At 39.9% G+C, this 16,700-nt stretch overlaps 1 protein-coding gene across 3 annotated transcripts in view; it reads right to left on the minus strand.

The window, feature by feature from the left end:
- LOC140211098 (FERM domain-containing protein 4B-like) overlaps nucleotides 1-16,700 on the minus strand; it is a 342,398-nt gene that overhangs the window by 33,579 nt on the left and 292,119 nt on the right. For all 3 annotated transcript variants that reach the window (XM_072280548.1, XM_072280549.1, XM_072280547.1), the window contains exon 11: nucleotides 15,967-16,053. In XM_072280548.1, the coding sequence (XP_072136649.1) occupies nucleotides 15,967-16,053 (87 nt within the window). The remainder of the gene's footprint in view (nucleotides 1-15,966; nucleotides 16,054-16,700) is intronic.

Raw genomic sequence — 16,700 nt, forward strand, 5'->3', positions numbered from 1 at the left:
AGGAAATTCCACAAGATACTGCTCATTTTTAAATGGGTATGAATATTCTGCATTATCATCAAATTATGCAAGAATTTTATACTTGGGGGGGAAAATGCAGGTTTCAAATCTTAAAGCAGTCAAGAAGACGGGAGCATACTTAAGGTGTAGGAAGCAAGGATCACGCAGGACTCATGAGAATTACAAAAGGTACCCATGTTCAGATATGTTCGGCACAGCTTTGTAGGCCGAAGGGCCTGTATTGTGCTGTAGGTTTTCTATGTTTCTTACCTAGGAAGGAATTTAAGAAGGGAGCAACAAGAGGACATGAAAAGGCCTTGGTGAGTGGAATTAAGGAAAATCCCAAGGCTTTCTACACACCCGTGAAGAACAGGAGGGTGACTAGAACGAGTGTAGGACTAATCAGGGGTAAGTCTGGAACTAGAAGAGGTAGGATTGATCCTTAAAGAATACTTCCCTTCAGTATTCACCAATGCAAGGTCAATGTAGAACAGGCTAGTATGCTGGAACATGTTAAGAAAGAGGCTGTATTGGAACTTTTAATAAAACGTTAGGAAAGATAAGAATGGGGCTGAATGCCATATAGGGAAAGCGAGGGAAGAGATTACTGCACCATTGGTGATTACCTTTGCCACTGGCCATAGAAGTAATACAAGATTGGAGGATGGCAAATGTTATTCTTTTGTTCAAGAAAGATAATTAGGATAACCCTGGGAATTAAAGACTAGTGAGCCTTACATCAGTGGTGGGAAACTATCAGAGAGGATTCCTGGAGACATGATTTGCAGAGGCATAGTCTGCTTATGGATAGTCAGCATTGCTTTGTGAGGAGCAAAGCACGTCTCACAAGCTTGATATACTCTTTTGAGAAAGTGACAACACAGGCTGATGAAGGTAGAGTGGTGGATGTGATATATATGGATTTTAGTAAGGCATTTGTCAAGGTTCCCCATGGTAGGCTCATTCAGAAAATCTGGAGGAATGGGATCGATGGGATGGATTTGGAATTGGCTTGCTCGCGGAAAAGAGTGTGGAAGAAAATGGGGCACGTTCTGCTTAGAGGTATATGACTAGTCGTGTTTCACCAGGATCTGTAATCTTATCAGTAAAGTGAACATTTAGAATATTTGTTCATGTGATTGCCAGAGCCTCATTTTGCCATCATCTTAAATCCCTTCGATCTCAGACAGTTTGCCTGAAGCTGTCATCTCTACTGTCTGGCATCTGTGCACCATTCATGTTTTGCATACAAAGGTCAGTGCTGACAACAAAGTGGCTTTATAGGCCTTCGGTTATGATACTTTCAGACACTTTTGGCCTCCTTCACATTTACAGAAGGTCACACTTCCATTGGGAATTCTCGCATTGGTTCCATCATCGAAGTGACTGCACTGTACTGCTGAGATACACAAAGTGTTTACTTAAATGAGAAATCATTCCTCCTGTGGGATGATACATTACTGCTTATGATAGAAAAGCGGTCACGTCTGTGGAAAAATGGTCCAAACTCTGCCAGAAGTCACAGCCAAACTTGGGATTCACAGAGCAGCCAGTTTGTCTCCCCACCTTCTTCCCTTTGCCTTAGAAATTCTTTCTGTTAAATATCAGTGTCCTTTAAATAATAAAAGTAAATCTCCTCCACTTGTACTTCCAGCAGTTCATTCAAAACTCTAACCACTCACTGTGCCAAGAAAACGTTCTCATGACACCTGATGTTTAGTCAGTCACCTTTATTAAAGGCCTTTTACTTCCTACCAACAGGACCAGCTTCCCTTTACTGAATCTACCTACACTCTAATTTTAAATACCTCTATGAGATGGTTTCACAACTTCCATTTATTCCAAGGAGAACCACACCAGTTACTCATTTCTATCTACATAGCCAATGATCTACATCTTTTCCAGGGAATCATTACAGTAAGTGTCTTTTGTATTGTCTTCAAAGCCTTTACATTTTTTCCTAAGTGTGGTGACCAGAACTGGTGCAATAATACAGTTGTGCCTGAACCACCTTTATATAACTGTTCATCATGACTGCTCCTGTACACTGTCTCTTGTAATAACTACTTTCTTAACCTGCCTGCCTTTACATGAACTATACACCTCTCAATCTCTCCAATCGTGCACATCTTTAAGAGGCATTCTTAAAGAGAATGCCTCTGCTCTCTGGCATCCAATTCACACTCTCCACAATTTTAGGTCTATTCCTCCTTCTAAAGACGCTGACTAACCTCCGACAACCAGCACATCCATTTTAGTATCTTTTCAAGGCCTTAGTCATTGTTGTTCAGAATTCTGGTCACGATGGTGCAAGCAAACAATGATTCCTCAGGTGACATCCTTCAGATAGCAAATCTTTCCATTGTTTCACTTTTTTTTAAAAAAACACCTTTTGCTTGTTGTCTTGCTTGTGTAATAGAAACTATCAGAGCCTGTGAGATACCATTTGAATCTCGATCAAAGCATCCAGCACTGTGCTGTGTCCAAAAAACTGTCTCGTGGAGATCACAGACGAGGGGCCAACAAGGTCCGAGAACACACGCAGACTCGTGGAAAAGACCAGAGGCAAGGCACAGGGACAAGAACGAAGCAGCAGGGAAGATTGAAACGTCCGCATGAAAACGGAGGGGTCAGCAATGGCTCTCAGAGAGAGTCAGCAGCTGGATTGGCCCCGGATCAGCACGTTCAACCTGGATCAGCGGTCACCCTTTATGGAAGGATGAGTTTGTGTGGCTGCTCTCCTTGTACGCAGAGGAAGACATTTCTCATATTCTGAGATCCATGCGACTATTGGACTGTACTTTATATTGGTTTCCTTTACTCTTTCAGTGTTTTCTTTCTTGTGGATGATTTGCGGGTCGGTGATCTATTTTTTTGGGTGGGAGAACGGGGTTGGGAATTTGGTGCTACTGTCACTGCTCTTTTCTGCGAGGGAGGGGGTTGTTGATTATTATCGCAGCTGGTTTTTTGCTGCGGGCAAGGGGGAATTTTGAGGGTCTGCGAGTCTTGTTTCTTTTGCATAGCGGTTGGCGGGGAATTTATGTCTTGTTTCATCATCAGTATTTAATGACTATCTGGAGTACACAAATATCAGAGTTGTATTATACATGCATACTTTGATAATAAACATTGAATGTTTTTCAGATCTACGTTCTGAACAAGCTCCCAACACTGGTGTCACATATTCAATCACTGTAACTGAAACAGCCTTCAACCACTGACAAAATCCTTGAATACAGGACAATTTTCCCCCAAATTCCATCTTGCCTTTACTTGCATCTAAAATTCCCTCAATGCTTACTGCTTTGACTAATACTAACTTTCCAACTCTGACCCACAGGTACAAGACTCAGGCTACGTCCACACTAGACTGGGTAATTTTGAAAACACTGGTTTCGCGTAAAAACGATAGGTGTCCACACCGGGTGTTTTTGAAAATACCTCTGTCCACATTAAAAATGGGTATTTGGGCAAATCTCCTCCTACTGGGCATACGCAGGACACATCTACAGAAAACAAGTGAAGAGGAAACGGTATACTTGGTGTGCATTTGTCCAGTTACAGACTAGAAAAATCTTAAAAGGAAATTGCCAAACGACGGACAGCTGTTGGCTCTTGCGCAGGAGGACTTAAAACTAAAAAAATACTGGAGCATTTGGAGACAACCGACAGGGAGTTCACGGACAGTCTGACCCAGCTGACGACGCACATTGAAAAACTGACCAACTCTGTTGCAGAGGGATTTGCAATGTTGAGGAAAATGACGGCTCCCCCCCCCCACCCCCAGTACTTTTCACTGCCTCAATACCAGCCTCATAGCCACTACAATAGCTACACATACGGACACACAGACCCCTGGGTGGCCCCACCAACATCTTCCCCACTCCCACAGAGGGGTCACCCTGGAAACATTTCCTGCAGCCATAGTCTCTTCACCGATGAAAAGGACGACAGCTACAACTAAATGCAATAAGGCTTGTTACTGGGCAAAAGTGAAATTTGCTGATACCTCATTTGCTTGCCTTTACTTTTGCCATGTCTTTCTGTATTATTTTGCTGTATTTAACATGTGCAATAAAACGAGTTATTGGGAAAAAGTGATTTTATTTTTACCTGAGTAAAAGTGAAACTTACAATTTTCCTTTTTTGGTCTTAATATTTTCATGTCTATGCCAAACATAAGCTACTACTTAAAAATGACATTTTGGAAGTAGTGACAATTGCACAAACAATACATTAATAAAGCACCTTGCTAAATGTATAAAACATGTCTGCATCAGTGTTATCTTGTATTTCCATACAATGTTACATTAGACTGTTACACATCTATTGTCAGATATTGTTGTTGTGGTGTTGGAGGTTGCGTTCAAGAAAACAACGAACTACCGTGCTGCCACCACCATCTGTTCCAGCACGTCAGACAGCGTTTTTAAAAAGCTCTGGATACCCCGTACACACACCACCGCCCAACCGGCAGTTTCAGATTTACACACTCTGGAGACAGTTTTAGAAAAGCTCCGTTTTTGGGGGGGAGGAAAACGCCGTTTCAGTGTGGATGGAGGGTCGAAACAAAGCTTCAGTTACGGATTTATCCGGTCTAATAGCCTCAGACTGTTTGCTTTCTAAGTGTGAAAAAAAAACATTTAATGTTTGCTGAAAATGCATTCAGTTTCCCCATTCAAATGCAAAATACTCTGCTGGAAGAACTTGGAGAGTCAAGCAGCTACAGGGGTGGTAAAGGGATGTTCAATGTTTTGGATTGAGATCCTCCATCAGAACTCCAAATTTTGCTACAGATTCCAGCATCTACTGCTTTGTGTCTCTCACCATTGAAAATGTTGGCCTTTAGTCAAATCAGGCAACCCAAATACTACTGCTGCAATTAGGCCCAATGCATCTCGAGGAACAGCACTTCATCTCCTGTCTAGACATATTGCAGCCTTCTGGAGTTAACACTGAATTCTACAGCTTCAGACAACTTGATTTGTCAGAATCAGTGATATTAGCTCTGCTTGTTTGTCATTTCCTCTCCAACCACTCTGTATTTATTTTTCCACCCTCATAGTAGAGGACAAGCCCAATCTGACCTGCAGGCCACGTCTTTCTATTCTTATTTTGCAGCTCCTACATTCCTTCACGTTCTTGCCCTCTAACCACTCCTACTCATTTGCTGACCAGACAACTTTGTTTACAGCTCATCTCAACAGTCACACCAGCTTTACTCTGTCAGAAACACAGACCACTTCCGGCAATTTAACATGCTTCTCCACCTCCCTTCCCACAGATACTGGCTGACCTGTTGAGTAGGTTCAGTACTGCTTTTATTTACGATTCCCAACATTTGCAGGTTTTTTTTGTTGATTTTCAGATAAACACTACAGATTAAAAGGAGTGGTACCTAGGATCCACACAAATTAGGGGAATGGATAGGAGAAATGAAGCACTTTGGACTTGCAAACACAGCATGTTTTACAAAGGTCCAAGTCCATTTACTGATATATCAAAGATCATTGAGCTTCCATTGAAATTACCATAAACACATATCACTAGAAAGACACTGAATATTTAATGGAAAATAATGTGCACTTATAAGTAGATATTCTTTACATGTAATAGTGTCCTTCCTTTTTCCAAAAGGAGAGTTGGTTTGCATATTTGCAGAGAGATAAAATGTTCTCAAATTGGTACTTTTAAACAATATATTCCTGTAACAGCATTGGTGATGTTTCCTGTTAATATCATTCTCAATGTTTTCACAAAAGAAAGAGCAAATAATTTAATAAGTTTAACCATAAATTCAATTTTTTAATTTTACAGATAAGCATTTCTTGAGGGTTCTATTTGTTTAGAACAAATTAAATAATTTCACTATAAATGTAAACTTTGAAATTGTTTCCAATAACGTTTTCTTTTATAAGTGTTTTAATCAAAGATTTACCCATGCAATGAATGACTTGACATTGCTAAAACACCTAATTGATAATGGGTAATATGACTAATATGCTAAATGTTAAATCTTGATTTTATAATTGTCACATAAACATAAATGACTAACCAGTAATTTACAACAACCCACTAGTTTGCTTATGATGAAGCACTGCTGTATGACTGTGTTCACATGGGGGGGGGGGGGGGGAGTCAAAAGTGGTGTGGGGGAGGAAATGTACTTGCAATTTTGACAACCACTTTATAGTGAGGGCAAAAAAAAATCTAAACAGTCAAAGATCCATTGCTGAGTGCATCTGTGTCTTTGTGGAAAAGGAGTGAATAGAGACCAGGTGCTTCCCTACAGGGAAGGAAGAAAACATCTGAGGCCAAGAGACAAACTGTTGTCTTTGCCTTTAGTCAGTGCATCACAACCCCAGGCATCGAATGACATTGTCACAGGGAAACCTACTGGAGTTTAGCTGCTGTCCTTTAATTGACTAACTGTTAGAGATCTATGTGTCACTTTCACTGATTAAACATATGGACTCAAGACGAACTAAGGTGTGTGGTCCAAGGTGCCTTATTACAAGTGAATTTAAGTACCGATGGAGTTTTTCTTCCCTCCCCCATTCTATTTTGTAGATTTTCCTTCCTTAAATCAATTTTACCATGTACTAAAAATATGCTTAATATTAATGCTGCACACTCTCCAGATCAATTTTCTGCAACCTTTGGGAAAATTTCTAATGATAATTACCTTCCCTGACAAAGCCTGACTAAGTGATTCTAATTTGTCAAAATAGAAACGGTACTGGGAGCTTGAGCAGGCCATTGCTTCACTGATTTTGTTTTAAATGCTTGCTGGTATGTTTAATCTTCATCAGCAGGTGGGATGGTGGATGAAAACCAGAAAAGTACACCCAACAGATGAGTGCTCAATTTTAACTGCTCACAGAATTTGCAAGCAAACTTTTTCAGGATGACAAATCTTTTTACAAGCCCAAATAACTTCATTGCATCAGCACAAAGCACAAGAATATTAACTAATCACTCCCTCATAATAATGCACCCATCAACGAGATACCAGATTTGGGTCTAGCAACCTTTGTGTGATTATTCTTAAGTGGCAGACTATTAACATTGTAGCTTCAAAGTTAACTCATTCTTCTATTTATCTAGTATCCATACTTTCTAATGCTACTGGATGGGATGGCATTGCAGTTTAGCTGTTAGCACAATGCTTTACAGTACCAGCGACCATGGTTCAAATCCCACCGCTGCCTGTAAGGAGTTTGTACATTCTCCCCGTGACCATGTGGGTTTCCCTTGGGTGTTACAGTTTCCTTCCAAAGACCAAAGATGTACTGCCTGGTGGGTTAGTTGGTCATTGTAAATTGTCCCATGATTAGGCTAGTATTAAATCGGAGGATTGCTGGGCGGCGTGGGAAGGAGGGAAGGAGGGAAGGAGGGAAGGAGGGAAGGAGGGAAGGAGGGAAGGAGGGAAGGAGGGAAGGAGGGAAGGAGGGAACTTGGAATACTCAGTTTCTCCTCTCCATGGTCGAGGGAAATCTACTGACCCTGTGGTTCACAGATGCCAGTGAAATCTATGAGTGGACCTTTACACCACAAGATGATAGTTTTTATATTGAGAGGAACTAAATCATAAAGGATCCTCAGTGAGCAGCTAGTTACATTAAATATCACATTCTTGCATGCAACTGACAGGAAAAGTACAGTAACTGGCAGGAACCATTGGGGTGCTGATGCAGAGAGAGACTGTGGTGTGTAAGTTCATAGTCCCTAGACCAGGGCTCCCCAACCTTTTTCGTACTGCGGACCGGTTTCATATTGACAATATTCTTGTGGACCGGCCAACCAGGGTTGGGGGGGAGGGGCAGGAGGGTTGCCAACGTACCAGAATAGCAGTCAAATACGTTGGATTTACCCCGAGAAAGACTACAATGACTATGAAGCCTTGCATGGGCACCAGTGCGCATGCGTTTACGTGCCGATTTCTTAAAAATTGCTTTTGCCAATTCTGTTGGCGGCGGCGGCGTGTTAATCACGACTGGAATATAGGTGATAAGTGGCTAATACACTCAATTTCATTTCTAAAAGGGTTTATCTAACGAATTTAATATTAAACACACAGCGCACATTTTCCTCGCATGAATATAGCGATAAGACAAATATCAGGGGAGGACAGGGGAGCTTGAAGTGTTGAACGAACTTCCAGTAGAAGTGGTAGAGGCAGGTTCTATATTATCATTTAAAGAAAAATTGGATGGGTATATGGACAGGAAAGGAATGCAGGGTTATGGGCTGAGTGCAGGTCGGTGGGACTAGGTGAGAGTAGCATTTGGCACGGAGTAGAAGGGGCGAGATCGCCTTTTTCCGTGCTGTAATTGTTACATGGTTATATAAGTCACTTATAATAGCATCATAACATTTTAAGTAACGTTTGGATATCAAACACACAGCGCATATTTTCCTCGTATGAAAATATAAAATCATTGCAACGCACCAATATCGCTGAATCAGTGGGAGCCCTGGGCTGGTTTACCTGCAACAAGACGGTCCTATCGAGGGGTGACGGGAGACAGCGATACTTGAATGGGGTTCCTTATGTCCAGTCTATTCCGCAATTTAGTTTTCGTTGCATTCATTGCAGAGATATGTTGGAAATGGAAGCAACGTTTTCAGTGCTTTCATGGCTATCTCAGGATATTCAGCCTTGACTTTGATCCAGAATGCCGACAGAGATGTCATGTCAAACATACTTTTCAGCCGGCCGTCATTTGCAAGCTCGAGGAGTTGATCTCCTTCCCGCACTGACATGGATGACGCGTGGGTAATGACCTCGCGTGCATTCAAGCTCAACAGTGGGCGTGACAGGGAACGAGGAAAGGTGCAGCTGACTCATATCGCCAAATCATATCGTTTCCTCGTGGCCCGGTAGCGCATGCCTTGCGGCCCGGTGGTTGGGGACCGCTGCCCTAGACAATGCCAGTGCGGAGGGTGCAGTGAAGAACACATTTAGCACTGCTGCCTTCATAGCCCAGGGCACTGAGTGCAAAACACTGGGGCATCGTGCTGCAGCTGTACAAAACATTGGAGCATTGTGTATAGTTCTAGTCACCACGATGCAGGAGGGATGTGCTAGCATTGAAAAGACAGGAGAGACTCACCAGGACATGATCTCAGGAAGGAAAGGCTTGTGTTGTAAGGAAAGATTGGACTGGCTGAACTTATTCTCACTAGAGGCTGAAGGTAGCTTCATAGAGGTCTACAAGATTGAGAGGCACAGATAGGGCAAGTAATCAGAATCATTTTCTCCCCAGGATAGGGTAGTCTAAAACTATAGGGCAGGGGTTTAAGGTGAAATTAGGAGGTCTGAGGGGCAACATTTTCACACAGAGAATGGTAATTATATGGAACAAGTGGCCATAGAGACACTTCAAAAAACATTTGGATAGGTACAGTGATAGGAAAAGAGTAGAAGGATATAGACTAATATAGACATGTGGCATTACCATAGACAGGCATCATGGTCAACATGGATGTCTTGGGTTGTAGGAACTGTTTCTGTGGTGTGTGTGTCTGTGACTCTAAAAACACACACTAGTCACCAGAAGCAAGAAACTCACATACTACTGACATCTGCCTGAATCTTGGTTTTAACACTTTAAAGAATAATTTAAGAGAATAAACTAACTTTTCTAGTTGCAACAACTGTTCTTTCCACTAATTGAAAGACATTAAGTCAATGGCCATCATTTACAGCACTGTAGGGTGGAGGGGACACTGAAGTCAGTGCTGGCCAACACACTGCAGCTGCAGCAGAGTTGCCTTACTTGCAAGGGAAATAATCATTGAAAGATAAACACACAAGATTCTGCAGATGCTGGAAATCCAGAGCAACACACACACACACACACACACAATGCTGGATGAACTCAGATCAGACAGCATTCATAACGTGAACACAACATTCTCCATGGTAACTATTTTTGAAATGAGGCCACTGCTATTGGAACAAATGCGGCAAAATTCTCAAACATGTCAAACCATTTGTATGTTCCAAATATAAATGATGAATGGAGAACAGCAGGGCTGCTTTCTTTTTCCAAACGGCACTGTGGGGATTTCATTGCCACCCGAACTACTGGAATACACAATACAGTACTTTATTTCAAAGACATACGCTGGATGTGATCACAGGTTACTTGCTTCTATTTTGGTACGACCTTCATTTTTATGATTAAGTTATTAATTTAGCCTTAGGTTAAAACACAGGTACCAAAATTTGATAGGACACTGGTGGCGGGCTGGTAACAATCTTCTTGTTGGCTGCTTTAATGGTGACTGGGGCTCAGGTTTACAAGGGTGCTGGCACTGAAAACAGATAATCCTTCTGTTGGGAGCACCCGTAGCACAGAAAGATAAAGAAACAGAGAGGAGCTCTGGGTCTCTCCCCGTCAACTGTTCTCCTGAAACAGTAACCTAAAAAGTGACAAATGTTGTGTGTAAATTGAGTAAAACTTGCAACTGCACCAGAGAGAGAGAGAGTGAGTGGAAACTGGGCTTCACTGTGTTCAGTGACCAGTATGCATCTGTAACTCTGGCAAAAAGCACATTACAAAAACTCAGTTTTGCTTATTTTACACCAAGCACTATCTTGAGAAATGTTATGGTATTTTATATAGATGGTTAATTTGTAATTTGATGCATTTCCTTTTCCATTCTAAATCAATATGACAGGAAAGCGAATAACTGGGTCAGCTTCCTGAGAGCAAAAGAGACTGCTGTACTAAACTGCAGGACAAAACAATGTCAATCCTCTACAGCTAAATAAACATCAACTTACATCCTGTTTACTCAAAAGTACATCAAAATATACAGACCAAGGTAAAACCCAGCACTACCAAATACTAACAAATGTAATTAACAATGTTGTCTTCAAAGAAAATAAATTCAGTATCTATTGATGTCATCCATAATACAATGGAAGTCATTGAAAGATACTCTTTTATCACTGCAGCCTAGAACTGATTAACTCAAGCACTAGATACAAAAGATGTCTTAACCAGATTTTGCATCAAAACTACATTGAAATACTGAGATCACAATAATCACTGAATATTGGCAATGACTCGCTCATTCACTCAGCAAGGAGGTACAGAAGCATGAAGTCACACACAATGATTTGGGAACAGCTTCTTCCACTTTGCCACCTGATTTCTGAATGGACACTGAACCCATGAACACTACCTCATTACTTTTTTAATTTCCATTCTTACGCTGCTTATTTAATAGATATACTTACTGTAATTCATGTTTTTTTTCTATTATATATTGCATTGTACTGCTGCTACAAAAACCAATTTCACGACATATGCTGGTGATACTAAACCTGATTCTGATGACAAATGTATGCCTCATCTATTCATATTTCACTTGACTTACACATTTCAGTGCATTTCCACAAGCAGCATGATAAAATTGTTTCCAAGAGGTCTAGTTTTCTCTCCTGATTGAATCAATCACCCTTCCTTTCAATAAAGCTCAACTTTACTCAAATTGAGAGTTCAAGTGGGGAGATTACAACAATTAGAAAGGCATTTACTTGGAGAGGAAAGCAGCACAGGGATTCAAGTTTCATATGAGCAAACGGGATTAGCGTGGATAGATATCACAACTGGCCCCGAGGTAGATGGCTATAAGATTAAGATATAGGAGAAAAATTAGGCTATTCAGCCCATTGAGTTTGCTCCATCATTCAATCACAGCTAATTTTTACTTTCAACACCATTCTTGCACCTTCTCCCTATACCCCTTAACCATGTTACCAATCAATTTCTGTGCTTAAATATTTATATGATTTCAAAAATTTGAGCTCCATAGTACTGTACAAAAAATGTCAACTGGTGATCAAGCTCTTTCAAATTATTTCATGTTTACAACAAATTTTCATTTCAGAGATTTAGGGTCCTGATAGTTTTTGTACTTTCTATTCTCGATCCCTAACCCCAAATGCACTACATTACTCTTCCTCCTCTTCCTCTCTGTGTCTTTGCAAATTAAGATAAAACACTTAATTTTTTCTTTTCCCTGTTTTTTTTTGAAACCAAGAGATGATGATTTGGTTTTCTGGTTGCACGGTTAAGCCTTGGTGATCTACTGCATCGTGTCCAAGCCTCACAGATTCTTCCCATTTATAGTACTAATTAGAATTTAGTCATCAATAACAGAAGGAACTTAACATTTTTATATGGATTTATTCTCCAAATCACATTCAAGGATGTAGGTTGATATGATTAGCTGGTCAGTACTATATAAAGGAAAATGAACTTTAGTTTTGTAAGTTATACTACAAAGCATTTCAGCATCATTTGACAAGAATACATTTTAGTAAATAAAGTTTAGTACTTCCTTTTTAATTCTCAAAATCTTCAGTGTTTTTCATAATTTAATCTAGAAGTTATTTTTATTCGAGATTCTTTAAAAAACTTACAAGTGTGACCCGCTACACATTCCTATACATAATGGTTTTATTTTAAACACATCTAATACATTATATGTCAAATAGGAAATAACAGATGACAAGACAAAAAAATTCACAAAGAAATCCCTAGCTGCTTTTAAGTATTATGTGAAAATCTAAGTAATCACAGAAAAAGTAGTTGTCACAACCCAAGCATATTCTTAGGGAATTAAACCATACCTGTGAATTGCAGGCCTGGCTGCTGACACCACATAAACTTGTACAACCTGTTCTGTTCCAAGACTGGATTGTCTGCAACCAGTTTAATCACTAGGGCTATCCTGAGTGAGGAGGGTGTGTCAACAATCAGTGGGGTTAAAAACAAGACCTGTCAAAGGGCAGTGAGATTTCCTTATCAATGCTGAGGAGATGGGTGCCACCAATCACACTGCATTTTTTTTTATATATGTAAAGCTATTGCACCTGACTAGTCAGGGCCTGGGTTTGCAATAGGGCAGAAAGGTGGTGTTTTTTTTTCAACCAGCAGGTAAGATGTATCAATAATCACAGTGTCATTGGGACTGGCCTGACTCAAACCATGGTCACTACATGAAAAATAACCCAACAAAATGTTTGAATGCATCGTTTAACAGTGGTGAAGGATCTTGCAAAATTTGACCAAGCTTCAATGACACTATTAATAAAAAATAAAATTTATTTATATTGCTGCATCGGCAAGTTTGCGGTGCTGAAAGCTCATGGCAGGGAGAGTTTCTTCCTTCTACCGTCTGCGTGAGATGTTGGGGCCATCGGGACTTTGAGACTTTTTTTTTTAACCGTGCCCATGGTCTGCTCTTATCAAATTATGGTATTGCTTTGCACTGTTGTAACTATATGTTATAATTATATAGTTTTTGTCAATTTTAGTCTTGGTCTGTCTTGTGCTTCTGTGATATCATACTGGAGGAACATTGTATCATTTTTTAAATGCATGCATTTCTAAATGACAATAAATGAGGACCGAGTGTCCTTATAATCTAATCTAATATTCAATATGGAAATATAACCCAAGGGACTGCACAAGATACACAAGGCAGGAAAGATATTAGGATAGATGTCCAAAACCTTAATGAAGTTTTAAGAATCATACCATTTTAAGATGCATTCTACTATATTGACAGTGTGTACAAGTTTGAGCAATTTTCACAAATTACACACAACTCTTGGAGTGATAAATTCAATACATTATAGGCACTGTTGTCCATGCTGTGCAGAAAGGAAGTCATAGCAGATTTAGAACTGAATGTCTGTTATTCATTACAAAATGCAATTATGGTGCATTGAAGACACACCCAATTTTCTTTCTCAACAAGCCACAAAAAAATTCAACACCGAGACCACTAAAGCAAGTGCTAATCAATAGCACAAAGACTGGCGGGTTGCTATAATCAGGCAGATTAGCCAGTTGGACTATGTTTCAATGCTGCCAAGTAGACACAAGTTAACTGGATCACATTTCTTTCTAGGTCTATTCTTCTGCATGGCTTGAATGTGAACTCAAAATGATCATGAACAAAAAACAGTAACACTTATAAGAAAAACTTAATTAAAATAGAACTACCTGTTTTTTTTCCAAATTGTGATTTCCTACTGGATAGCATGCATCTGAAAACTTTTATTGCACTGACCAAAACATTATTTCTGAATTGGCAGTTACATGTCTGAAATGATGAGCATACAGTACCATTGGAGATTTCTCATGTTTTCTACAATTAACTATACAAATTACAGTGAATAGAACTCCTTAATGAAGGAATTTACAAGTTAAATTCCCGGATTGTCAAGGCAACCAGTTCTTTACTTTCCAAATCCAGCAACCCAGTCCCAGATATTTTAATCTGAACAAACATTATGAAAGCTTCCTAGCGTTAGAAGCACTGGTAGTAGATTTCCATAATTAAATTCACGCTGATCTTTTGATCTGGGAACAAAGCACTTTTAATACTGGCGCACCATACATCCCATACTTCAACAATCACTCACTGGGCTCTTAGGAAACCAGGAGTATATAATATACTGACCATTGCTAATGGCTACTGCTATCAACGTGACTGAAGCGGAGACAAATTGCGATAGGGATCAATCTTAATGGGATGCAAAGGTTTAAATTCTCACTTTCGGACAATTAAACATAAACACTGATCAAATCCAGAGAGCACTGGATTCAACATAAAAGAAAACATTGAATGAGAGACTTCTTCACTTGGGCGACATTCAAGAATGGACATTACAACTTGGTGCAAAACGCTTACTCAGTAGTGGAAGACAATGTTCAATAGTTAAACTCAATGCATTTATGTTGCCTTTTCAATGTTCCTTTCACTAAACTTAAATTCGTATCATTTTTATGCTGTTCAATGGAAAAATTCACCTTGAGCTGAAAGATTGAGAAGGGCAATCAAAATTTGGTCAAACCCATTGTAGAGAGGAGATGGGAAATATGAAATTCGAGAGTGTGGAATGAAGAGGACAGGAAAAAGGCCAGGGTAGGAAGGTTGCAGATTCCAAGAGATGTCAGATTTAAAGGCTGCACAGGATTACAGGAGTCAGCTGGGCAGGGCAACAAAAAGATTTAACGAAAAAATGTGGGGCTTGCATGGTAGGAATCTATGCAAAGCCCTGCAGTAACAAAACTTTATCATACACAAAGCTCCAGTAAGCTCCTTCTGCACCAAATATGCAACAAGACCTTCCCTGGGAGAGCAGGGAGAGGGACTGGTGGGAGAAGGGGTTAGGCCTAGAATCAGAAGTGATGGCGCTTTAATGGATTAAACAGGAAATGGAATAGCATTAGAAAGCAACTGACTAGTATCTAGATGGGAAGTGGCTGGATAAGCAAGGGGCTGATACAAACTCCAAAGGAATAATTTAAAAATGCAACTACCTACACAAGGTGGCATATGAATGAGACTCATTTCAATTGATTTGAACCTGAGAAAAGGAAAGTAGTTTCCTTCAAACTAATATCAAGAAGCCACAAATCTGCTCTGGTGTGAATGGTCTTCGATGTATGGAGATGCTGTGACGTCTGGAGGCTTGCTGCAAAACCTCCTGATGGGCTTCAAGTATAGAGGAGTGCCCAAAAAAAGTTTCAGATAAAATTAATTTGTGCACAAAACAAAATACTCCCCATCGAATAATATTTCAATTTTAAGTGTCAGGGTACCATGACTTAAAATAGGTTTGTGTGGCATAACACAGACAACGGAGGACCAATCATTACCCCCTCCACAGTATGGGGTGCCTCAGACCATGAATGGTAAAAACCTGTGGACTGCATTTAAAGGAAATCTTCCTTTGCAGGGAAGTAGAAGCATTACATCATGACATGTTTTCACAACAGAAGATACATCATGTCTGTTTGACTGAAAAACAGTAAGCTGGAGAACAATGCCTCCATAAAATTCATTCCAAGAACAAAAGCCTGTTAACAAACTGAGTTACCACTGGATCACATATTTCTGCAAAGTATCCTTCAATTGATTGATTTTTACCTTTCTGGGCTTTACTTTATCATGAAAGTCGTATTGCCCAATTCCTTTGCAACCAATTCCAAGCCACCAGGGAATTCCTTGTTTATCCTAAAACATACAAAAACAAAGAAGCTAATGTTGTGAAAAAATAGTTCTATCTGGCTTAAGTGCTTTTCTATTTTTGTCATTCAAAACCAGCAACAAATCTTGCTCAGTGATATCCCGCGGAGCAAGCAGATGCTTTACCAGTACAGATAGATATTTCATATTATAACCCATAATCTCAGTGGTCGGGTTAATGAAATTTTATTGCCGGCATTTGTCAGCCTGTTATTCACCATCATTACATTGTGGACAGGGTTTTCTGGATTTCCATATGTGCAGATTTGTGTGGAATTCCCAATGTTATTGTGATTCATTGCTTCTCCACAAGTTTTACAGACTTTTTTAGCGTAGTCCCGATAAGTCAGTTATCTGACAAATTTCAGGCACTCGTCAACTATCCTTGGTATAAAATCTTCAAAAATGTTAGACTTTGCTGCATAAGCAGTGAGCTTTTAATGGTACACATTGTTGTAACTGTAGGCAAATATTTTGGCACTAAAGATCTCAGCACTAATTCCAGATATTTAAAAATATTTACATTAATATTTCGGCTGCCCACTTAAATTCTAGCTTGTGAAGGATTTAAAATATTAATTCAAAATCTCACGTTTTCCTTAGCGATATGCTGTTGGTGATCAGCTGCCCTGCTG

The sequence above is a fragment of the Mobula birostris genome, chromosome 16 (genome assembly GCF_030028105.1).
Source record: "Mobula birostris isolate sMobBir1 chromosome 16, sMobBir1.hap1, whole genome shotgun sequence".
NCBI lineage: Eukaryota > Metazoa > Chordata > Chondrichthyes > Myliobatiformes > Myliobatidae > Mobula > Mobula birostris.